This window comes from Rhinolophus ferrumequinum, chromosome 20 (assembly GCF_004115265.2).
Source record: "Rhinolophus ferrumequinum isolate MPI-CBG mRhiFer1 chromosome 20, mRhiFer1_v1.p, whole genome shotgun sequence".
In the NCBI taxonomy this organism is placed as follows: Eukaryota; Metazoa; Chordata; class Mammalia; order Chiroptera; family Rhinolophidae; genus Rhinolophus; species Rhinolophus ferrumequinum.
This window is the reverse complement of record NC_046303.1, coordinates 1,463,573-1,488,491: the sequence shown is the minus strand read 5'-3', so window position 1 is coordinate 1,488,491 and position 24,919 is coordinate 1,463,573. Positions and strand designations below refer to the sequence as shown.

The window sequence follows — 24,919 nt, the reverse complement described above, 5'->3', positions numbered from 1 at the left end:
GGTTCTCTAATACACATTAGTGTCGACAGTCGGTCCGCCAGCATCACAATAGCGGGTTTCCTTCACTGCGTGTGTAATGATGTCTACATACGTCACAGCTCCTGTGCAGCCTGAGGCTCCACAACAATCATGACGTGAGCCGTCACTGGTGTGTTACGTCTCACAGGTCCACTCATGAGCACCTGACCCTGCCGCGGGTAGACAGCATCCACCCCTGACTCACTGGAGATGAGACCAGCAGCATGGCCACCAGAACTAGGAGCGCTGGGCCCCGTCCAGGCTGCTTTCTCAGCCCTCGAGTCAATCCAACACGCGGGACTGGGGACCTGGGGTCCATGCACAGGGCATGGAGGCAGGGAGAACAGCGCAGTCAGAGCTGAGAACGGAAAGCCACGATGACGAGGACTGAGCCGGGCCTCCTGGGAGGGGCCAGTGGAGAGCACGGCGGGACAGGTGGGATGTGCCCACACAGCGGGCTTCAGTCCACCCGGACGCCTGGAGGACATGACACCCCCAAAGTGACGTGTTCGTGCGAAAGGCCTGCAGGAGACAGGGTCCTCTGAGACCTTACCAGACAAACATTCCTTAACCACGGAGGCCACTCCCAGGACAGCCCCGAAAGTACCAAAGTAAATGGGTCCCGGGGAGGAGGGCAGAATGGCCCAGGTAACCCGCCCACTGTGGCCTGAGCGTGAGGCTAGCACTGCGGCCAATCCTGCCTGTAGCTGCTGACCCCCGAGAGAAAGGTCGGGACCTGATCCTGCGACACTCGCCCAGACACATCTATCTTCCGGCCATCAGTGAGTCATTCACCAGCACACGGGATGGCAGTGAACGTGTCCGTGGAGTGAGAGAAACTGCACTTCTCTGTCAGCTGCCACCAGCCTGGGCGTGGCTCTCATGGTGGCACAGAGGTTTTTATTAACGAGAGTCAGTTTGTCTTTCGGGAGGTTCGAGATGGTGGATACTCCTAGCACATTTCCATCCCATTTCAGTGGGAAAAGCAACAGACTAGACCTGTCCAGCCCCTGTTACTGGAGGCCCCGCGGGGCCGGGCGCGGCTCACTGACCTGAGCGCTGGAGACGACGGCCAGTAAGCGGGGCATGGTGGTCATCAGCATGGTGCACAGGCCGAAGATGAAGTTCACGGAGATGTAGGAGATGAAAGCAACGTCCGGGCTGGAGAAGGCTCTGGACATCAGGTACATCCACGGAAGAGTTGCGTATCTGAAAAGTCAGGGGAAAACTCACGCTCATATCCCTGTAACCTTCATCTGTATGAAGACTGAATTACAGATGAGGTTGTAGGCCTACCCACTTTTCCTCACTTAGTGAACAGTTTTCTGGGGACCCTACAGCACTGGCGAGGACCAGAACCTGGGTCATGGCACCTGTGGGACTGGACTTGCAGTTTGGCCGTTGTGAGAGGTCAGCGGCCCTCCCCCCGGCTCCTCCCTAAGGGGCGTCCTGGGCTGCGCCCTGGCTCTGACCGCACCAGTCAAGCAGGAATGACAGCTGTTTGTTGCAGTGAGGACTACGTGCTATCGGGACATGGCTGCAGAGCTGTGTGTGAAAACAACATGTGAAGATAAAAACAAAAAGCTTCCTTTCCAAAGTGCGTGCCGGGCACCACCCAGTGATGCCACGTGTTCCCTAATCCTTCTCACACTCTGTCTGACCACCTGGAAGGCGGAGCTAGGACCCCGTTTCACAAATGGAGCAAAGGGATTAACAAGGCTAGATACCTGGACAGAGGTTCTACCACTGAGGCAAACGTGAAGCTTCCAGTGGGGTTCATTTGCATGTCACCCCAAAGCTGGGTGGTAAGAGGCACCCTGTAAGTGTCTGATGACATCAAGATCTAAGGAAACGCCCTCCATGTCCCCACATACAAATCTCTGTCCTTTCCTTCTCTACGTCCTCGAGCCAGCTTTCATCCGTGACCCACTTCGCTCAGCTTCTCTCTGTCCCAATATCCGTGCCCCACGAAAGGACATGGTACTTCATCTAGGTCCCAAGTAGCGGAGAAGTCACTTACTTTAAATCACAGCCTGTCTCACAAGTGTCCCATAGGTACCCACCTGCTCTCTGCCCACTCACAGTGGACCTGTCAGCATTCGTTAGGGTGGCTTAGTGGTTCCACCTTGAACACTGAGTCTACAAGATGCAGGTGAGCTCAGTGGAACAACTGTTCTTCAATAGTTGCTGTGCCAAATAATGAAACTATCATTAACAACTAAATTTAAATTAACTACCAAAGAGGCAAGTCGTGACTTCTTGGTGCTCTCAACTGTCAACACGTCTGTCTGAAATAAAGCACCACAGAGAGGGGGCGAATCACCACGTGCTCACGTACACCGCACCCCGATTCTCTCTCAGCTTTACTGTCCCTTCTGGGCACAAATCAAGCCTCCCTCGTGTGGCTACAAGCAAACGCGAGTGTGGCAAGTACTTTTGTAACTGAAATCTAAGTTAGGAGGTTTGAGCCAAATGTTTGGAGGGGACTGTACCTGCCCTGAACTCCTTACAGGGAACCAAAGGCCTGTCTCCCCGAAGGTCTCTAACTTGGGGACCTCTGCATCGCTACTGGTCCCAACGCTGTACGGAGTGACATGTGACGAGCTGCTTTTCCTCTGCATGTGAAAGCCTATCACAGCTGAAGACGACCATGTTGGTCTTCGCAAGCTCCGATGCGAAGGACCAGGTCTTTCTCGGTTCCTTTTAAATCACAGTACCCAGCCAACTCTCTGCTCAGTTTCACAACGTGGTAGTCAGGGGCGTTTGGGTACCAGCAGCTCACAGAGCATCTCATGCGGCTGGTCTGGCATGAGCCCAGCAAGGTCATCACCTCCTCGGATCAGCACGTCCCTACCAGCCCCCTGTCCTGCGAGGAAGGCCAGACAGCCGGTGTGCCTGCGAGGGCCCGTGACGGCCTCACCACTGGTCTCTGCTCCACTGAGGCTTTCAGAGGGTGGACGTGCTTACTCGTCACAGAAGGCTTCTGTACTGGGTTATGGCATGTAAGTATGTGAAGAGCAGGGCAAGCGTCATTTAAGTAAAGAAGAGACAAAGACACAGACCTCAGTGGTGCCCCCACAGGGCTCCTCTCGCTATGTCAACGATCCAGCTTTGAATGTGGTTTTAAACAGCTAAGTGCCCATCACTATTGTTACCACACGTTCATGTACCTTTCAAGTACTTGGTTCAAATCAACATACTGGCAGCTCTTGTCTCCCTGTCTTTTTGTTTTTTTTTAAGAAAATAATTAAATTGGCTTACAGAGCAGACTATTTTTCTAGTGAAACCTGTGGTAGCTTTTAATAATCTCCACTCTTATAAAAACATATCTTTTTAATGATTTTAGAATTTGCTAGATATTGGCATACTGTTCAAGATTATTCAGGAATTTACGGGTTTTCCTCTGTTTGAAAACAGACCCCTCCCCCACAATGCATGAATTTTCAATGCAGGACGCCAGACGGGGTCCCTCGACCTGGTCTGCACATCTGTTGGTGCTAAGTACCACCGAGTATGTTCTTAGGGTTTCAATTTTAGACGAAATAGATGCTTTTTTCTTTCTGACATTTTTAGGTGTTAATTTTTTCTTTTTGATGCTAATTCTCACCACCACAGTTTAAGTATTAAATTTCCCCTGCTACAGAGAGAGAGAAGAAAATGAAGAAAATTGTTCCTGGGCATTTTTTCTATTGTCTCTTATGAGATGCTAATTTTTTCAGATTTCAAACCGTTAAACTGCCCCCTTTAATGCCTGGGCCGTGTTCCTGGGGCTCAGCTCCTTCTGGGTTCAGCCTTCCTGAGATTGTTGCCATACTCCCTGTACCTCCAGGTCCACGTGGGGACTAGAGGGGTGAGTCAGAGTGCAGGGGACATGGTGGGTCCACACAGGGCCCTGCCCCTCCTGCAGGGGGGTCACCGGCTCAGAGTCCCAGCCTCGCTGGCTCCGAAGAAGAACTGCCGCTCAAACCTGGACCAGTCCACAGTCCCCCGGACGTCACCCCGCTCCTGGCCTCCCTGTGGCTCTTCTCCCTGAATTAGCCTGACCTCCAACGCGTTCTTTACCTTCCCAGGTATTCTTGGCCCCTATAACCTGAGATCGCCTCCGAAGGCTGTCACCCCTTCAACAGATCTGTGAACCTCTCAAAATTGTCGGGGAAATGCTGTAGTCAAGCATGTGGGAGTATTCTTAGCGTAATTCAGACTCTTAAAGGTACGTGTGCAAGCAAAACAAGGTCAATGGAAACTTCCCAAAGCCTGTTCCTTAAGAGCTTCCAACCATTTGTTTCTGTCTGTTTTGCCTTTAGATTTGAAATCTGCAACCCTCAAGTTCAAAAATGCTGTGTGGCTACGTCTACTTTACTCACGATGTACGGAGCCATGACAACTCTATCCGGTCAACTGGATCAATACACTGCAATCAAAGCATCGCCTCAGAACTGGAACCCACACGTGCAGATCTTTACATGCACGTACGGATGCTAAGCCGTCTCTCTAGAGGCAGCTTCACAGCTTCAGACACGATATCGTCTACAGTAAGAGAATTCTAACAGCAACAGTAACGGCCAACATTCATTTAGTGGGAACTTCTGCCGGTCACTGCACACGAGGTGTATATGAACTCTCTGATATAATCTTCACAGCAACAGAACTGGAGAAAAGAAACGGAGGCGTGGAGACAGTAACTGACATTTCCAAGGCCGCTGAGTTAGTGAGTGGCGGTATCAGTGCTCCCTAAAAAGGTTTGTGTGTGCCTCTCTCTCGTGCTCTACCTCCCTCCCTCCGTTCCTTCCTCTTTTCCTCTCCATCCATCCATCAACGTACCTGTCCATCTAATAATCACGTATACTTGTTTATGTTAAACTCTGTCCCCTAATTGTTTTGAATACCTGGGTCACTGACATAACTGGGGTTTGTGTAAGATTCATTTCACTTGTAATCTTTAGCGTGAATCAAAACAGACTGTTATGTTTAAAAAAAAATGCTCGTGAGTTATAATAAATTAGCATGTTAATTCTTCTCCCTTCTACGAACAAGTATTTCCCCCACGCTTAGCATGGCACACAAGAAGCCACAGGGAGGTGTGACTCGGGGCCACTCGCCATGATGCTGGTCAGTGCGTATAAATGATAAACTTATAAGGTGACTTTCTGCCATTGCTGTTTTCCTCTGAGATCAAAAGTGATGAAAGTTGGAGAAATCATTTCTAAACGACTGAAATCGTAGGAGAGGGGACATACACCTGACATAGGGCTTCTGGAGAAACTCTGCAAAGGCAATTTCAGTGCTTGCTGGGTGACATATCCGAGCCCGATTAATGTCAGAGAGAACAACAGCGTGTCCATTTCCAAAGGCACGAGTCTGTCAAACAGCTGGAGGCCTCTCAGAGAATGCCCAGTGCCACCTCGTCCCGCGTGTCCCCACCCGCCCTCCCCGGGCTTTCAGCATCTTCCCCAGCTTGTTTGTGCAGCATCTCTTGGAGAAGTAACATAATTGCTTGAAAAGAGAGAAAATCATGGAGCCGACAGCAGGCTCCGAGCCACCCCGGGGGTGTCCTCTCCCGGAAAACAAACCGTAATTCTGTGGCCGCGTTTCTCATCACATACCCGAAAAGTGCCAGCAGGAGTGCCGTGGCTGCTAAGTTCTCGCGGAAAGTAAACGCTGTTAACTGAAAGGCCACAATGACGGCGACACACAGGCCGACGGAAACCAAGTAAAAGAGCTGAGGAGATAAAAGGGGGGGCTGTTACATCACACGGCCTGTGTGTCACTGCCTGCCTGTCCTCAAGTTTGCATTTCAACTTCTGCTTAAACAGGTTTCCTATGTTGTACATCACACGTGTGGCAGCAGTGGAATCAGCCCTGAAGAGTCATAGTTTGGGGCCGACTTATGCCCCAAATGCACATGGTGAAGCCCAGGGCCTGAGACCGTGACTGCATTTGGAGCGGGGCCTTTAGGAGGGTGATGCAGGTAAACTGAGCACGAGTGGGTCCTGATCCCATGTGAGTGGTGTCCTTTGGAGGAGACTGGGACACAGACACACACAGAGGGACGCCCACGTGAGGACACGGGGAGAGGACGGTGTCTGGACGCCCAGGAGAGGCCTCGGGCAGGACCCGCCGGCCCACACCTGCATCTCGGACGTCCGGCTCCAGGATGTGAGAGATGAGTGTCTGCTGCTCACGCCCCGAGCTGATGCTGTTACAGCCCACAGCCCAGCAAACAGCACGGCCGCCCAAAGCCATCTCCTGCAGGACAGACCCTGACTATGCAGAGCCTCAAATCCACCTGTTAACTGACTGACTGGACAGGACGGACGGGGGTGATGGGCTGAAGGAGAAGGAACCATCAACCAGAAGAAGACCCTCCCCGCCCGACCCGCAGGGGAAGAGAGGCCAGTTAGCAGAGGGGTAAAGGAATGGCACACGAAGGCCTGCAGAGAAGAGGGGATGCTTTGGGGCCCCTGGGGCCCTGGAAGTGTGGCCTCCTTGCAAGCTCCTATCCTGTCCTGGGGCGTCCCTCCGCCCTGTTGTCTGGGAAAGCTGTGGGCACTGCACATCACTGAAAGGCACGTGGCACAGGGAGCAGCCAGGAGCGGCGTGTGCACTGAGGACAGAGCTGGACCAGGACTCAGGAGCTGGCCCTGCACTGAGGGACGCGGGGTCTCGGGCGAGTCATTCCTCTCTCCTGACTCAACAGGGTCCTTCAGGAAAGATGAGGGGCAGAGGCCCAGCGTTTCTCAACCTTGGCGGAGATTCGCACACCTCCTCGGGGCCTGATCAAATGCAGACTCAGTCCACCCAGACCTAGTGGGCAGAAGCATGAGGACAGGCCCTGGGGACGTCCCTGTCACCCAGTGCCCCAGGTGGAGGTTGGGGGGAGATCTGACCGCACTGAGGACGTCCTATAGGCTAAGACCACACAGGTGAGGCCCACAGAGACCGTAAACATCCAGGTTACATGTCCATAAAGTCAGCTAAACTCAGAGCCAGCTCAAAGGAATTCCCACGACATGAGATTCTGTGCGGCTGTAGAGCCCCTGGTGTGTGGCAGCTGTGCTGCTTGGTGAAGGTCGGGCCCTTCCCGCCTTCTGTGGGCTTAAGTCGCATGTTCTGTGACACAGGACGAGCTGTGTTTATGAGGACAAGGGTGTCACTACCCCACAAACAGAACAACTCTAAGTGACAATGAAATGAGGTGTTTACCATTGAAGGTGTGTTTTCTATTCCAGATAAATGTCTTCACTCTAGGGAACAAACAATACCACACTGATGTGCTCTGAAGGGCTGGAGACAGTGATCTGGAAGCTTCCACGGGACAGCTGGGCACACAGGACATGCTGAGGCTGCTGCACTGCCAGGGCACAAGGCTCTGCTCACACTGGAGGTAGCTTTAGGCACGCAGGTGACAGGTCACGTGTAATGACCTCTCTCACCTCCCACCCCCTTAAAGAGAGCATATTCAAGGTGATTGTTTCTCTTCTTGTGTTCCTGATAAGTAGCTGCATTTCTGTGCTGGTCCCTAATCCTCCAGACCTCCAGGTTATGCCCTGTCAGTCTTCCCTCTTATGAAGCCACCCTACATGACCGATGGTGATATGGAAAGGTGACTTAATGGGAAACACATTTGCCACTAAAATGATCCCTTCTTCTGTGCATAGTCTGACACGTCCATCACAGCCCCCCCCCCAAAAAAAAACCACCCCCACACACTTAGGGAGATCCTGGCATGGGGCACGCAGGATATTTTCCCCAAATCCTACCATGTCATACAGGAAGTTAGTGAACCAGTACGTTCCGTAGCCCAGGCCACTTATGTGCTGCAACCTCTTGGCTCCAGTCACCCGGTCCCTCACTGCGGAGCTCGCGATGGACGCAGACAGGATGGAGAAGCCGAGCACGATGCAGAGAGCGACGCCACACTGACGGATGCTCTCCAGGCTGCAGGCAAACAGCAGAGCTCATCAGAGGTGAGGCAAAGGACACAGCCTCCTTCTGGTGGTAAGAACTAGCGATGGGCAAGAGCCGTGAAGACCACGCGTGCGGAACTGAGCCCCGGCCCGGCACGCGGGCTGAGGGCATGGCCCTGTCTCATCACGCCCCTCAAGGACCTTTTGAGGCGATGGATTATTGTCCCTGCTTACGGGAGACATAACAGGATCGCAAAGTTGAGAGGCATTTCCAAGTCTGCCTGTCTCCAAGCTTCCTCTTAACCCTTGAACCTGACTTCCAATTAAAATGAAAGACATCCACAGTGGGCACCCCCGTGGGCTGGGGCCTTTGCCTGGCGTGGTCCCACCTGCTGGACAGCACAGCCATCGGGGAGGTGGGGCAGGCATCCACTCCAGCTCCACACACCGCTGCCCACCTCTGAATGTAATCTCTCCAGATACTGAAAAGATCTGCGACAGACTGAGGTGTTCTGATAATACACCCCACTCACTTCCCCGGACACATGTCCCTGGAGTGCTGCAGACACCTCTCCAGTCAATCACGGCCCCTCAGGACGGGCCAGGGCACAGGTGTGACCAAGGACTCATCCCAAACTGTCCACGCCCTTCCCCGCCCCCCTTGTTTTAGGGCAGACACCAGTGAGCCTCTACCTAGAACTCTGTGCCGGCGGCAGGACCAATGGGAGAATCCCGAAGGGCAGTGCGCTAACATGGGACAAACTCCAGCGTGTGCTTCCTGCCATGTTGACACTTGAGGAGAGACCGTCACCAACTAGACTGGAGTCTACAGCTCGGTCGGCAGGCCACAGGTAATCCATAAGCAATAGTTGTACTTATTACCAACTCGTAAGTAAAAGTTAGACACCTGTATGACAGAGGAGATGGGGAAAGGAGGAGAGCGGCAGACGTGCTTCTCCTTCCAGAAGACAATGAGGATTGGCACCAGGAGCCCCGGCCATCACCAGCCATCACTCCACCTGGGCTGGGAGAAGTCCTGCCTGAGACATCGTCAAGAAGCCACTACGTACGAACGCTGTTTAGCACTTTAACCAGAAAAGGTATCTGGAAGCTGTGAGGGGTCCCATGGGCTTCGGGAAAATCATCCCCCTGAAACCAGTTCTACATAGAAATATGCTCATCCATTTTAAGCTCGGTCAGTGCACCTCCTCTTTTAATAATCATTGTCCTTGCACTTTGCAAAGAATGCCCCAGTCTTGTGCCACCGACTGTATGTGCCAATATCACTCAGGGCAAGTGCAGAAAAGGGATCAACCCACCCTGCCCCAGAAGCAACCCAGAGATGTCCCTGCATAGAGTTGGACTCGTCCTCCCCACACCCTTTCTACTCACATCTTGTCCTCGTTCAGCAAGGCCCCTCCATATGGGTGGCTGTACAGCGTTATTCCTGCAAATGACAAAATGAAATGTGAGCCCACAGCCTCTACCTGCACAGCCAGCAGGCAGCCCACCTCCAAGCCAGGCAGACCTCTGTGCCCCTGAGGAATCTCGGCTGGCGTCACCAGGCTGGCCCCCTGACGCCCAGGAATGGCAGCCCTACTGCGAGCGGCCCGTTTGTGCTGGGACCTCTGTGCCATCCTTGCCTCACAGGACTGACGACACATCCCCAGCACACATTCTGCAGCCAGCCCGTGCTCACGTGTGACCACACTCGACTGTCTGGTCCTTAGAAGCACCCTTGTGGCCCAAGAAACACATCATCCATATTTTATGGTGAGGAATCTGGCTCCGAAAGGCTAAGGAACAGTATGGAAATGAGATTATGTCACGGAATCCACACCCATCCTCAGAGGTCCACCTCCAGATCACGCCACGTCTGGGCAGAAGATGGAAACATTCCATTGGCCCCATTCCGTTTTCTGATTTGTTTGTTCTGCTTTGTTTTCTTTTTTGAGCTCGTGCATTAGTGTAATGTCAGCAGCCGACATGTAGAAATTGTCATCAACTTATCAATTGAAAGGATTGTATCCTGACGGCTGTCTCTGACATCACAGGGGTACTCTCTCCCACCCCAGCAAATCCCACTCAATTCTGTGTCAAGAAGGACTCTGTCACTGCAGGAAGAGCCCTGTCTTTCATCTATTGTCAACTGGGAGACTATGCAGTTCTCCCTTTTCCGATCACTTGTTCCAAACATTTACACTGAGTGTGCGCTGCGAGTGGAGGCCGTCACACCAAGCACAACTTCCTGGCTCCATCCACTGTGCCAGGCGGACATTTCCCTCCTCCTTTGGCTCATTGAAGTAGCCTATCATCTGCATTCTGCCTTCCCTGGTGAGGGCACATTAAATCTTTACAGAAACACCATGGGGGTATAAGTAAACACAAATAAACTAAAAGGTATGGAGCACGGAGAGACTACAGTACTCCAGGAACCCAACGTTTCTGCCACCAGGCACCCTGACTTGCCGCCATTTGCCACCTGCTCCCCTTCCCTCTCCAGCTATGCCAGTCTTCTGCTTCTCCTTTGTGGACTCAGCCACACTGACACAAGTTCTGTCACAGCGGAAAGAATAATGGGACCATCGGTTCGCCGAGTCCTCATCGAGTTTTCCAGAACAGTTTCTTTGATTATGAATTAGTATCTCCCAGACGGCTCCTGCAGGCTCCCGGTGTGTGCCGCGGGCCTGCTGTGCGGGTTCCTGGTCCCACACTTGATCTACACATGCGTCAGGAAGTGAGCTGCGCGGTATCGACCCCTCACCTGTTGGGACCCACAGCCCACCAGTTTCTCCGATGCGTTTCCTTCCCTGAACTTGACTTCCACCCGCCTCCTTGCAGTGTCTGCCAGCCCTCATTCTTTCCAGCTGAAGTGCTGACTCACAGGAAGCCCTGCACGTGACGAGCAGCCCAGCACGAGCCCAGCAGGAGGCTGCACAGAACCTGACGGGCTTGCGACCGTGCTTCTAAAAGTGCGGGACCCACACAGATGTGGCAAGTGTGCCCCTGGGAGCTGGAGGTGGTGGGGTATGCTGCCACGCTGTGAACTGCTCCCGATTGCACACGGGAATGAAAGCATTCTAGATTAGAAAACATTCAGAAAATGCAGCTGGCTGAGTAAAGATCTAGAAATTGTATTATTGTAAGAACACAGATTACTGGAACTGGTTAACCTAAACATACACACACACACACGGGAGACAGGAGGGAGCATGAAAATGTCTTCAGATAACTAAATAATTATCATGGAGCACAGGAAGTGAACCTAACGTATCATATTTTAGAGAGAGAAGTTGGTCCCAAAAGGCACGTTCAAAAAATATGAAAAAGCCCATAGTGACAGGGTTAGAACTTAGGGACAACCTGACCTGGGGGCAGAGAGGGCCGGAGATTGGGTCCAACCATGGAGCCAGTGATCTGTGAATTCCAGGACAAGAGGGCACGGCGCCCACATCCTCCCAGACCTGGCCCCATGTGTCTCTGAACTTGGCTGATCTCCTGACTCACATCCTTCACTGGAATTGTAAGCAGATGCTTTCCTGGGGTCTGCGAGACAGTCTAGTGAGTTACTGAACCAGATGGGGGTCGTGGGAACCCTCAGAGTGACAGCCAGCTGCTCAGAAGTGAGGGTGGCCTGGGACCCTGGAAGTATGGTGGCATCCAAAGTAAGGACGTTCGTTGCCTGTGAGTCTGCACTAACTCCAGAGGCTCGTGCTGGAATGAATCTGCAGTCGCCTAGCTGGGGTGAAGCAGAACTCCTCCCTTTGCTGGACTCCTCGCCTCACCTGGAGGAAACACGGGCCGGGGGACAGGGGGCGGGGGGGCCGGGGACGGGGGCGGGGGGTTGGAGGGGCTGCGCCGGAGCCCCACCCTGAGCTCGCCTCCCCTGCATCCTCCGCTCTCCATGGGTGTCAGGCCTCCCCAATGGACTGGATGTTTCCTGTACCTCTGACCCCGCAGACCCAGCGCCCTGTGCTCAGCCCACCAGCGTCCTGCCCACGACCGCTAACGTCCCACCGGCCTCCCAGTGAGCAGACGCATGGGTCAGTCGTCCCTCTCTCCTCTTCTTCACCCCACACACGTACGAAGTTGCCAATTCTGTCACCGTCGCCTCTACACAGCAGCAGGCCTGGGCCACCCTAACTTGCATCACCTGTCAGTCGCCTCTCCCCAGTATCACCGACCCTCCTGCCAGCAGCCCTGGAGAATTTCCACCAAGACACGGAAAGAAAACATGAATCCATGTTCTTTGTCTGGACGCAGACGCTCTTCACAGTGAGGCCCGCGATGCCCCCACTCGAGACACCAGCGCTGTCACCCCCGTTACTGACTGCAGGGTGCTGCCTTGTCCTTGCTTGTCACCACACGCCCGTCTCGTGTCCGCCCGATAATGGTGCTAATGTCTGAACGCCCCCCTGCACTGTGGAGGGGCTCCCAGGGAGGAAGGGGCGGCTCTCGGGCCTCAGTCCTATGTGCTGTGAGCAGGGAGAAGGGCAGTGCCCAAAAGTCCACGGAAATCGGCCCATGGTCATGTCGTACGTCGTTGGGACAGCAGCAACCCCCACAGAGCTTCTGGGTCACGTCAGGATGCTATCAGGACCACAGCCTTGCGCGCCCACCCCCATTCTCCCACCAGCATCTGCTGCTCCCCCGTCAGCACACGCTCCTGAGTGTCCCAGGAGTGTATCCGTCCAGTGGGAAGGAGACTGGCTGGAGGTCACAGCCCTGCCTGCTCGCTCTGCAGTGGGAAGCTCGTACGCTGTTGTGCTGAGTTTACAATAACATCTTGAACTACCGTGGTTGCATCTTTATTTTGATCAGGTTGTTCTAAACTTTAAACCGTTAGACTCATGGCTAAAAGACTGCAAACAGTGCACTAATAGTTGCTTTCTTTATCCTCTGTCCCTGCTATGAATCTATGACCCTTCATTTTCGCACACGTCCTGGATGTGTCGTTCTTCTAGGGTTTTAGTCGAGGAGGCGAGAGTCCATCGGGTCCCCTATCTCAGCGACGCAACGACTGGCTGTCCTGTGGTTAGCATGCCCTGTGTTCCAGACCCCATTGTGGGCCTTTCCCGATATGTTTCCTCAGTCCGAAAGCTGAGGCGGAAGGTCTGTGCTGCGGGAGCTCGTACGTGTGCGTGTGCGTGTGCTTCTTCGGAAGGCAGCTTGCAGCACCCACAACTGCAGACTCCTCAGGGTCACAGACAGGAGCCATGGGAGGTGATCCAGCTCAGACACCCCTGTTTCCCGAAGCCAAATAGGAGCAGAGAAATGTGTGAATTTCCCGGACGAGTGACCTGTTCCCGACACCGGCAGTCCCAGATCTGCACCTCACATCACGTCACCTATAAGCACACGGGGTGCCAAAGACCTGCCCTCTATACGGAGAGCCCCGGAGTGCCAGCGACATGCCAACATAGAACGAAGACCTCCATCGTGGCAGCGGCAGCGGCAGCGGGGGAGAGAAGCTGATGCAGTCACCTCCCAGCCGTGGAGAGAGCCTGTCCCTGGATGACCGGCCTCCGAGAGCCCTGCCCCGCGCGGTCTGAGAATCGTGAGGCTGCCCTGCCCTGGCGCTCACTCCTAAATAATTCAGGGGCCACAGCTTTTCATTTGGCACTGGCTTTCCAGTCCCTATAATTTACAGATTTTACACAGAGTAAATATTTAAAGATAAGCTTCTGAAGAGGCGCACACGCTCTGCAGTTCCTCTCCCGGGGCCCCTGGAGGATCCTAACAGGCCTGGGATGCAGCCTCCCACTCAGCTCAGAGCTCAAGGCGACGGGAAGATTGCCAGGGGCTGCTTTCAAAGTCCACCATTGCACTAACTCTCCCTTCACAGCCATCCCCATGTCACTATGAAACGAAGAAATTCTCTAAAAAGTAAGAAATAGACAAAGAGAGGGCCTTAGACCACAGCACTTAAAAAGGAAGGCCATCACATGAGCAGGAAACTCCTCAAATCACTTTCAGAGACGTGAGCCCCACGAGGCATGTACCACCAGCTTTTGAATGACAACAGCGTGCTACTGTCGGACCAAATCCCACAACATCCTGATTCTGTTCTGCTTTGGGGGGAGGAAATCTGGCCACCAGACATCCACAAGTTTCATCAAGGGTCAAATAACGATTTGACTCCTCTTCCTTCCGAGGACTGAGAATTCAGTCAACAAGCACCACCCAAATGCCCACCATGTAGCAGCTGATGGGCCTGGACAAGCAGGCCCTCCCTGCACCGTTCTCCATCCAGGGGGATGAGCAAGCCGTCCCTGCAGTGTTCTCCATCCCAGGGAGATAAGGAGGCCCTCCCTGCAGCATTCTCCATCCCAGGGGGATGAGCAAGCCGTCCCTGCAGCATTCTCCATCCCAGGGGGATAAGGAGGCCCTCCCTGCACCATTCTCCATCCCAGGGGGATACAGCCCAGTCACAGGATGGCACACAACTAAGGACAGTGGTGCCAAGGAGGATTTCAGGATCGGGGTGGGGAAGGGAGCAGGGAGCTTCCTGGGGAAGGAGGCAGTCGGTGAGGCACATGGACCCCCAGCACAGTGCACATCCGAGGGGGCTGCCCACTGACCACAAAGCAGGGCAGCCTGAGGGGCGGACGCTTCCATTGGCAGCACTGTACAAACAGCTCAGTGCGGTTTCATAACCTTGATATATCAGTGTCTCACAGCTGTTCGTGTCGACGTGTAGCAGTGCCTTGCTGACTGGCATTCACTCATTATTGTTGTTGTGTGCTTTTGTGTGCCGTTGTGAGACTGTCTGAGCTTGAATTAGAGCAACGAACAAACATTAAATTTCTTGTTAAACTTGCAAGAGTGGAAGTGAAATCAGGGACATGTTAGTCCAAGTTTACGGGGATAATGCCATGAAGAAAATGGCAGTGTATAAATGGATTAGATGTTTTCCTGAAGGGAGAGAATGCATCACTGATGAAGAGAGGTCAGGGTGGCCAGCACTGATGAGCAGAATTGATGAAAACATTGCAAAATTCATCAAATTTTGTGTCAAAATCATTGGCTGACTGTAAGAAGCACAGCAGACCAAGTAAACATCAATAGAGAAACAGTTTGGAAACCTTAACTGAAAATCTAGGCATGAGAAAGGCGTGTGCAAAAATGGTCCCGAAGGAGCTCACCGATGAACAAAAGCAAAGGAGAGTTGAAGTTTGCCAAGACCTTTTGGAGAGGCAAGACGATGTTTTGGGTGATGTTATCACGGGTGATAAAACATGGATGTACCGATACGACCCTGAAACAGCATCAAAGTGCACAATGGAAGTCAGCCAATTCTCCACGACCAAAAAAGTTCCTCAGTCCAAATCAAGAGTCAAAATGATGTTGCTAACCTTTTTTGATATCAGAGGGATTATTCATTATGAATTTGTACCAATTGGACAAACAGTTAACCAAATTAACTAGTTCCCCAGGGAAACCCAGGCGGCTTTTGGTTTACGCGTGCTGCGAGAGCTTTTACGTTAATATTGCAATTTGGCCATCACTACGTCAGATGCTTTCAGAACCAAGTCTATTCTGTGGAAGCAGCTCTGCAGGGCTAAACATATTTTAAAATCAAGCTAACAGTTTTCTACATTGATGCTGAGATTTTTTTTTCTATTTTGTAAAAAGGGGGCTGGACTTGGAGTTAAATAAGGGAACTGTGTGCCTATTTTGTCAAGGTAAAGAGTAATGAGAGAAAGAACAAAGGTGACCCAGGTGGAAGTAACCCTCTTCCCTGAGGGTCCATGTTTCTGAGACCCCTGAGCAAGTGGCAGCAGGGAGGGGAACTCACGCCTACACAGGCTGCTCACACACTCTCACTGCAGCCTTCTGCTCCTCTAAATAAGGAAGCTCTAAAAATCAGAGCTCCTCTCACAAATCCAGGTATGGGGCTTGTGATCTGTCTGACAGATCAGGAATCCTGTCAAATGGGACTCTGGGGCACAGAGAAAGGGAGGGGGCTCGGGGAAGGAAACCGAGGCAGAGAGAATGTGTGGTGGCTTAGCTAAGGCCAAACATAACTGGCATCAGAGTGAGATTTACAATCCTCATGTTCTGGATCCCACTTCATGTGTTTCTGCACAGACAGGCTTTGAAGCCTTCGCTGGAAAACCACATTACTGCAACACTCTCCGCATGGGATTTGACCTCCATTGTGCTACATGCGCTCAGAACAGCACTGCAGGGAGAGGACCTCGGGGCTGCTGGTGTTGGCGCAAGGCCGGGACCGTGTCAGCATCGCCAGTGAGTGAAGGAGCTCGGTGAGCAATCGCCAACGTCCCCTCAAAGGTTTTCAGAAAGGACGCTATGCATCTGAACACACTGCAATGATCTGTCTTTGTTTGATTCTTCTTATTATTTATATTCCGGCTCTTCCTTCTGCGAGCTGGCCCTCAGCAATGTATAAGTGTATAAAACCAGCTTTCGTATTTAGCATTCTCGTTACAGCTACGTCTCCTATGGTTTCCAGACTCCGTGTATTTGTCATCTGTAAAAGTGCACATCTGTGCTTTTGTTCCGTATCCCTCACGACAGCAAGATCCTGAACTTGGCTCCAACTCAAGTCGTCACTTTCGGTGCATTCCTCCTATAAAATGTGTATGTGCAAGAATTCATAGAGCACAACCGCTCTAATGAAATCCTCTACAGTCACCCTGTAATAATGGGGCCAACTCTCCTTCACGTAAATAACGCACGTTGCTGACACCTCCTATGGTAAGGGCTGCAGAAAATACCAACGTCAATAGTAGAAACACCTTCCAAGAAGGGTTTACATTCTTATTACCAAGAGAACTGTAAAGAAGTGATGAGAAGGACCAACTGCTTCAATGGCCTAACACAGTGTCTGGAAAATATTCGTTATAACAGTAGAGCTTTTTAAAAACTGATGTGTGAATGTAAATTTTGGAAGTTAACGTGTTGGGGGGAAGAAGGAAGAAGCCACTAACTCCTCTTGCAAGGGTGACAAGGGCTCTAACAGAGGTGGCGTCTGAGCTGGGCTTCGGTGGGTGAAAACAGTGTCCTCTTCAACTGCTCACCTTCTTTCTTCTATGGCTGAATAATATTCCACTTAATGTACATACTGCATTTTGTTTGTCCATTCTTCTGTTGGTAGACATTTAAGTGGCTTCCATGTCTTTGAATTGTGACTAATTCTGCGATGAACTTGGGAGGGCAGGGACCTCCTCCAGATCCTGACTTTAACTTTTTTGAATAAATACCCAGAATTAGGATTGGGATTGCTGAGTCATGTGGCAGTTCTTTTCTTTTCTTCTTTCTTTCTTTCTTTTTCTTTTTGGAACCTCCATACTCTTTTCCACAGTAGCTGCACCAGTCTGCAATTCCACCAACAGTGCACCAGGGTTCCCTTTTCTCCACATCCTCACCAACACTTGTTATCTCGTCTTGTTGATAACAGCCATTCTAACAGGTGTGAGGTGGTACTACATTGTGGCTTTCGTTTACGTTTTCCTGATGATTGGTGATGGTGAGCATCTTTTCATGCACCTGTTGGCCGTCTGCATGTCTTTTTCAGAGAAACGTCTGTTCAGGTCTTTGCCTAGTTTTTAAATTCAACTTATTTGTTTGCTATTGAGTTATAGGATATATATATGTATGTATATACATACACATACATATACATATACATATGTATGTATATTTATAGATACACACATACACATATATATAATTTTAACTTTGTCAGATGTATGGTTTGGAAATATTTTCTCCCATTCCATAGGATGGCCTTTTCATTTTCTTGACTGTTTCCTTGAATTAAGCCAGACCCAGAAGAAAAAATACTACATTACCACTTACGTGAAGAATCTAAAGTAGTTTAACTCATAGAAGCAGAGAGCTGAACAGCAGTGACCAAGGGCTGGGGGGAGGGGAAAGAGGGAGATGTTGGTCAAAGGGTAGAAAGTTTTAGTCGAGCAGGTTGCAAGTCCAGATAGAGACCTACTTCACAGCATGGGGTTTATGGTCAGAATGCTGTATTGCATACTTAAATACTTGCTAAACGGGTAGATCTTAAGTTTTCTTATCACAAAAATGAATAAATAGGTTAGACAGGTAGAGATAGACAGAGATGATAGATACACAGATGATTGATAAATAGATGATAGATAAATAAATGATAGGTAGATAGGTAAATGATAGAGAGATAGATAGATAGATAGATAGATAGATAGATAGATAGATAGACAGACAGATGGATAGATGAAGGATGGATGGATGGACAGATGGATGGATGGACGGATGGATGGATGGACGGATGGATGGAAGCACACATACATACACAGGTGACAGGGCGAGCAGGAGAAACGTTTGGAGGCAAAGGAAATGTCTGTGGCATTGAGCGTGGTGATGATCACAGGTGTGCACTCACCTCCAAACTCATCCAGCTGCACAAAGTACTTACAGCTTTTTCCATGTCAATCATACCTCATACAGTGGTTTTAGAAAAAGAATGTAGACAGTTGAGCAGAAATGCTAAAAGTGAAGGCGGCCTCAATGGAGGTGATGTGGGTACCAGGGCCACAGGACGACAGGCTATTGGGTGTAAAGGACGGCCACGCTAAGGGGAGGGCGTGGGAGCAGAGCATGAAATTGGCAGCTGGTGTGTGCCAATCTAAAGGCGTGGACTTCATCACAGAAGCCAATGGGAGCCATTCAAAGTCCTGATTCTGGGCAAGAAGGACAATTTTACTGTTTTAGAAATACTTCTCCCAGCGAAGCGTCAACATCTCCACTCTTTCTCTACTCCTGAATCAATACAAGTGGAATCTCAGCAGAAATGCTTTCAGAAGAGAGCAACCAGATGGCAAGGGACTCAGCCGTGTGTGTATGATTGAAGGGTCAAGTGAGGGGACCTGCGATGGGCACATGGGGACTAGATTTGGGTTTGGTCTCGGCTTTTCATTATTTCTCCAGGGAGGGTATGACAAACAGTTGGGGCATTGCTGAGAGAACCTAGAAGAAAGTGAGTGAGGAATCCATGCAACTACAAGGAAGAGAAAATTCCAGGGAAAAAGAACTGTGATTTCAGGTGGGAGTGTAAGTGGCATGTCTAGGACACAGCCAGGAGCCCCAGGTGGCAGAAGCTGCGCTGCCCAGAGGACGTGGTTTGAGAGGAGGCAGGAAGGGCTGCTGGAGGGCAAGGTGGGCGGGTCCCATAGGTCACAGGTGGGAAGTGTTGTTTTTTTATTATCATACAAGATGCTGGGATCAGAGGGGCCTACTCTGTGGGTGGCTGTGGGCACTCATGCAGACATGAGGCTGTGGGGTAGGGAGCAGGGGGCCCACTGGACCTACCGAAAGGCTGATGCAGGCACTGGGCAGGATTAGAGGGCACCTTGAGCCAAATGAGTATTGGGGAGGGCACTACAAACATGTACGTTCTAGATTTCAAGGGCAGAAAGGACACAATTTGCTGATTAACTGGGATGTACGAGAAAAGCATGGTCAGGATTGGGGGTTTGGCCTTGACTGACTTTGATTTTCCTTGGAACCCTGAAAAGCATTCAATGACATTAAGGGACTAAACCGCCAGCCTGAGAATATAGCCTGTGACAGGAAACACATCCCCTGTCCCTGTCTTTCCTGGATGGACGCCCACATCCATGCTTGTCCTCCAAGCTGCAGGCTGTACTTGCAGAGCTCCCTCTCTGTCACCCTGTGTGTCCCGGTCACCTTCAGCAGTCACCAAGCAGAGCACTCGACAGTACTCAGACTCACGCAGGAGGACAGACGGCACCTGGGAGGCTGCACTGTGCAAGCTGCGTCTATTGGTCTAGGCCAGGGCCAGCCTTCAGTCATTTTAAAAATGACTCCACTTGAATGGGCTACACTACAAACCTACTTTATGTTGAGTGTTACGTATGCTTAAAATTAGGGCTACAACAAGCTGCCAACTTGCTGGGACACAGCCAATGGCCAGTTGAGTCCTAGGGGTCCTTCAAGTGGCCTGGGTCAGTGTTTGGAAAGGTCCTTCGTCTCTGAAGCAGGGATGTCCACGTGCCGGAGGCCTCATCACAACAAGCAAGACACGTCGTCTGTGGGGACACACATCGTGCGTCCAGCTACTATTGACTGGATGCCCCTGTGCCCAGTCCTGTGGCTGCAGGGACCAAATCAGTGCACAATCTCTGCACTCAGCTCAGGGGACTGCCCCAGTCCCACGTCCCCTGCGCTCATTTCATCACAGCAATTAGCGGAGAGTTCTAGCTGTGCCCAATCCCAGAGGAACAGGCAAGCATCAAGGGATGTGAGAAAAGGTGTTTGCTCAGAGCTCTGCTCGTGGGAATTCTTAATCAATACTTTGACAATAGCTCACAATGCATTTTCCTGTGGTGCTATTTCTCCGTTCCCAATTCACAGCATAAACCATCCTTTCCCATGACAACTGCATAAACAAGTCAAATCAGAATCAAAATTTTGACATAAACAAATAAAATACCGTTCAAGTTTCCAATAACAGAATACATGTATTTTTCAAGTCAACTCAACACAAGAACAGAAAGCCCACCCCTTGGTAGGCATTACTGAGCTGAACACCAGAACATCTGGGAAGCTGGGGGCAGGGCATACACAGCTGACTGACACCTGCAGTCCAGTCAGTGTGGCCCCATGTACCCAGACAGTGACCCATTGCACAGGGGTTCGAGCAAATACCTGCTTGGAATTAACTATATCTCAGGAAGGATACCACTCTGTCGGGGGGTGGGGGTGAGTTTTAGTCCTAGGACTACTGGTTTCCATCTCCCAGGCCACAGGCTTCTGCCTCATGCCTCTGACGCTTCTTCACTCTTCCCCTCGGGTCTGTGTAGGGAGCACAGCCAGCCATGCCGTGGCCTCTGCACCAACTGAACTTCAGTTACCTCCAAGTCTCTATTCCTTTAGAGCTCTGCTCTCCCATACTTCCGGTGACTGACGTCACAAATTACATCTGCAAAAATCCCATCCCCCATTAACATAGGTTTATAATTATATTTTACGCTTTTGACTTTAAGTCTTGTAGAAAAAGAAAAGTGGAGTCACAACACAGTAATATTGTTTTTATATCTGCCCACGTCTTACCTAAACCACAGAACTTTATATTTTCGTATATATTCAAGTTCCTGTGTGGTGTCCTTTTATTTCAACCTGAAGGACTCCCTTTAGCATTTCTCATAGGCAGGTCTGGTGGCAATGAAATCCCCTGCTTTTGCTTATCTGGAAATATCTTAATTCTCTCTCAATTTTGAAGGTCAGTTTTGCCAGATATGGAACTCTGGACTGACATTTTTTTTTCTTTCAGTACTTGAAATACATCATCTCACTGCCTCCTGGTCTTCAGGTTTTTGCTAGTAATCTATGAAGACTCCTCATATGCGAGGAGCCACTTACCTTTCTGCTTTCAAGGTTCACTCTTTGTTTTGACTTCTGGTAGTTTCATTAGAACGTGTCTCAGCGTGGGTCATTTGGGGTCCCTCCTAACTTGGTGTTCATGAAGTCTGTTATATTTATACATCCATGTCTTTCCTCAAATTTGGGGAGTTTTCAGACATTATTTCTTCAAAATCAGTCTCTCTCTGTCTCTCTCTCTCTCTCCCCCCCGCCAACTCTTTCTCCCCGCCCCCGTACTGTTTATACTGGCCAGTTGAGGATACTCTGTAAGTGTTCACTTTCCATTGTTAATTTTTCTTTTTGCTTTTCAGTCTCAATAATTTCAAATGGCCTATCTCTAATCCACTGATTTCGTTTGGGGACTGTTCAAGTCTTACTGAATTTCTCTAGTGAATTTTTCAATTCAGTTATATTTTTCAGAGCCAGAATTTTTGCTTGATTCTTTTCTTTACGATTCCTATCAATATTTTGATATACTAATTTTTTTGATATATCATCTCTCTGATTATTTTTTTTAGTTCTCTGCCCATGATTTCCTTTAGCATAGTTATGATGATTGTTTTAAAGTCTTTGTCAAGTAAGTCTGATGCCTGTGTTTCTTCAGAAATGCTTTCTGGTTATTTTGCTTCTTTAAACGAGCCGTGTCTTCTTGTTTCTTTGTATTCATCCTGTCTTTTTGTTGTGTATTTTTCACTTTCTGACATCTTGGGGGCCTTTCTGACTTTGGAGGAACAGTCCCTCTCAGGGCTAGCCGATTCTTAGAGAAAGCAAAACCTTCACCTGTGTGTAGGCCTTTTATGTGCCAACTGATCAACCCAAAGCTCACAGCCCAACTACTTTACTGACTTCCCCACGCCAGGCCACTACCCCCTGCCCTGAGCACCCAGGATCAGGACCTGACAACCAGAGACAGCCCCACACCTCAGGGTAACAAGAATTCAGACTACATCGTCCTAATCCTACTTAGCTGTGGACCCTGCCCTACCTGACTCCTGCGGAAACCATATTTTCCCTCTACTGCCTCTGTCACCTTACTGAATCGGGTGCTTTCCCACGTGGCCCCTGGTAGCATAGTGTGCCCCCTCCTATGAGTATAGGCCACTATAATCATAAAGCCTGTATGTTAAATACTTTTATGGCCTGTTGTTGAAAATTGAGCATCTGAAGACATAAGCAGCTTTCCAGTGCTGCAGACTGGCCGTGTGAGGGGGGATCTTTACAGCCAGCCCAGGGTGAAGGCTCAAGGTCTCTTCAGGCCTTTTCTGGGCATCGTCTTCCTTGAGCCTGTGCGTGTGCTTTCTCTCCAGTTCACCCACAGACGGGGCTACTTTTCCACATCTCACTTTCCCTAGAGTCTCACACCTGCTTCTTCTTGGAGCCTTAGCTGTTCCATTGTGTTCCTCAGTCTGTATCTCTTGCAACAGGTATGTGCAGGTCTGTCGTCTCCTGTGGTTTTTGCAAGCTGTGCCCACTGCTTCCTGTGGCTTCTTACGGCCTGCGATCTGAGTGGCCATCTGAACTCAGAGGCAGGAGACACAGAAACCAATCCCTCAGGCAGCCTTTGGATAGGTTGGAACGCTGCAAATTCTGTCTGTTCTGCTCTTTCCAGTTTGCAGAAGGGAACCCTGAGTGGGAGGCCCCATTCCCCAAACCACACCATACCACGGTGGAGAGGGGTCGGGCAAGATGGAGTGAAAACACCATGAAATTCCCTCTCATTTCAACGTGGCTTTTTCTTGATTGGGCATTTGCTTGGTTACCGTATATGCTTGACTGATTTCCAGAGCTCATATAAAGTCATTTTAGTCCTTTTCTAGCTGTTTATTTAATGTTTCCATAGGGCTTCCTCGTCTGCCATCTTGCTGACATCTAGGTTTTACTCTCTTCATCTGTGAAATGGATTTGCATCTCTGTGCATGCCTGTGGGTGTCTATTCTAGTGTGAAACAGCTGTCATCATATCAGTCATTTCCAAAAGGACATGTCACCTGTCATCTTAGATGAAAACTGGCCAGGTCTGACCTAATTTAATTCTATTGCAGCTACTCTGTTCCTCCCGCCACACTTTGTAACGGGCAGGAGAAGCAGGAGGGGGCTGTCAATACTCTCAGTGCCACTTCAGCTCAATGGGGGGAGATCCGGCAGAACAGGTCTCTGAATGCCACTGTGGGAAACAGCAGGGAGCATCTGGACCTCGCAGGAGACTGGTGGACGCAAAACCAGCAGAGGTGTGAATGGAAGGATGTAGAGCTGTGACACTGATCTCTGTTTCAGAACACGTCCGTGGGAAGCAAGTATGAGTCCATCATCCTAATGACTTCATTGATTACAGAAGGTGGGCAATCTCTTGTTCCTAATAAAATCCTCAGACTACTTTCTATCATTGAAGTCCGTACTAATATTTGTTTTAAACCCCTACTTTTATAACATTTAAATATAATTATTTCTCAATAGTATATATTGATTTGCCTTCTATTATTACTTGAGAAAATGAGGTGTAACAACACAGCCTACTTTAAAAAATAAAGTTCAATTTTTAAATGTTTTATTAATCATGTATTTATTTTTTCTTATAAAACACTTTTTAAAAAAATCATTAATGGGCAAGTTTCATTTTTTACATTCTGGCAAAACCTGCTTAGCCCTTCTAAATAAGCCTGAAGCGTTACATGATGTCACTTCCATTCTATAATTAGTGGGTTTCCAAACTCTGAGTCCCCACGGAAGGGGCCCCAGTGTAAACACCATCAATCAGGCGTGAGTGAGAAAGCAGCTCAGAAACACCACGCATCAGTCCCTACTCTTGTCAGGGGGCAGTAATGACCTCCGTCCTCAAACCCTCCAGGAGTGACCACTGGGTCCATGCTACTGTCCTCTGAAGTGCTCCACGTCAGCACCCTCCATTCCCCTTTTCAGTCACTGAGCAGCACATCTGGTGTTCACTGATCCCAAACTACGCATCTTCCCTTCTCTGTCTCACCCCATCAGTGCCACAGACCCGCCGCCATCACACTATGACCTCTGCTCCCACGCCCCCGACAGCTCTCCCCAGACAGAAGCTCCCACTAACTGTGTTTGCCTCTCTCTCCGGTCTGGTGCTAATGATAAGACATTCTAATTTTTGTCTACTTTTATTCCATCAAACCTCATTCATTCTCATTCACGTTTAACCCAAACCACTATAAAGAAAAATCTCATGCCTGCACGTGGCTGCCTCCTGGCTATATCCACGAAAATATTATGGTGTGTTTAGCCGAGCATCTCTTCGACCGTAAGTCATAATTTCATATACCTCTGTTCTCTCTCTAACATAAGATGTATTGTTCATGGAAGAGGCATTCAAATTGTCGTGTTTCCACAATCAACGTAGGTAATTGCTGCATTCAGGGCTCAGCATGAAACAAATGATGATGTTCACCTTCCCAACACTCGTGGGTGATCTGCAGTACCTGTCACCACATCCCACACAGCAGTCCTTAAAAAGGGAAATTATTCCTCCTTCTCCAAGACATTAAAGTCACGAGGAGAGAACTCTCAAGGCAACTTATTCCCTTCGTTGTACAGATGAGGTCATAATTTTGAGAAGGTAAACATTTAATG

The 24,919-nt window shown here is 50.0% G+C and overlaps 1 protein-coding gene across 1 annotated transcript in view; it reads right to left on the bottom strand.

The window, feature by feature from the left end:
* The window catches only part of ABCA13 (ATP binding cassette subfamily A member 13), a 241,923-nt gene that overhangs the window by 46,045 nt on the left and 170,959 nt on the right, over positions 1 to 24,919 (bottom strand). Inside the window, exons 45-48 of the mRNA XM_033088866.1 lie at positions 9,318 to 9,372; positions 7,779 to 7,956; positions 5,622 to 5,737; positions 1,071 to 1,227 (exon numbers count right to left, since the gene is read on the bottom strand). Coding sequence (XP_032944757.1) covers positions 1,071 to 1,227; positions 5,622 to 5,737; positions 7,779 to 7,956; positions 9,318 to 9,372 — 506 coding nt within the window. The remainder of the gene's footprint in view (positions 1 to 1,070; positions 1,228 to 5,621; positions 5,738 to 7,778; positions 7,957 to 9,317; positions 9,373 to 24,919) is intronic.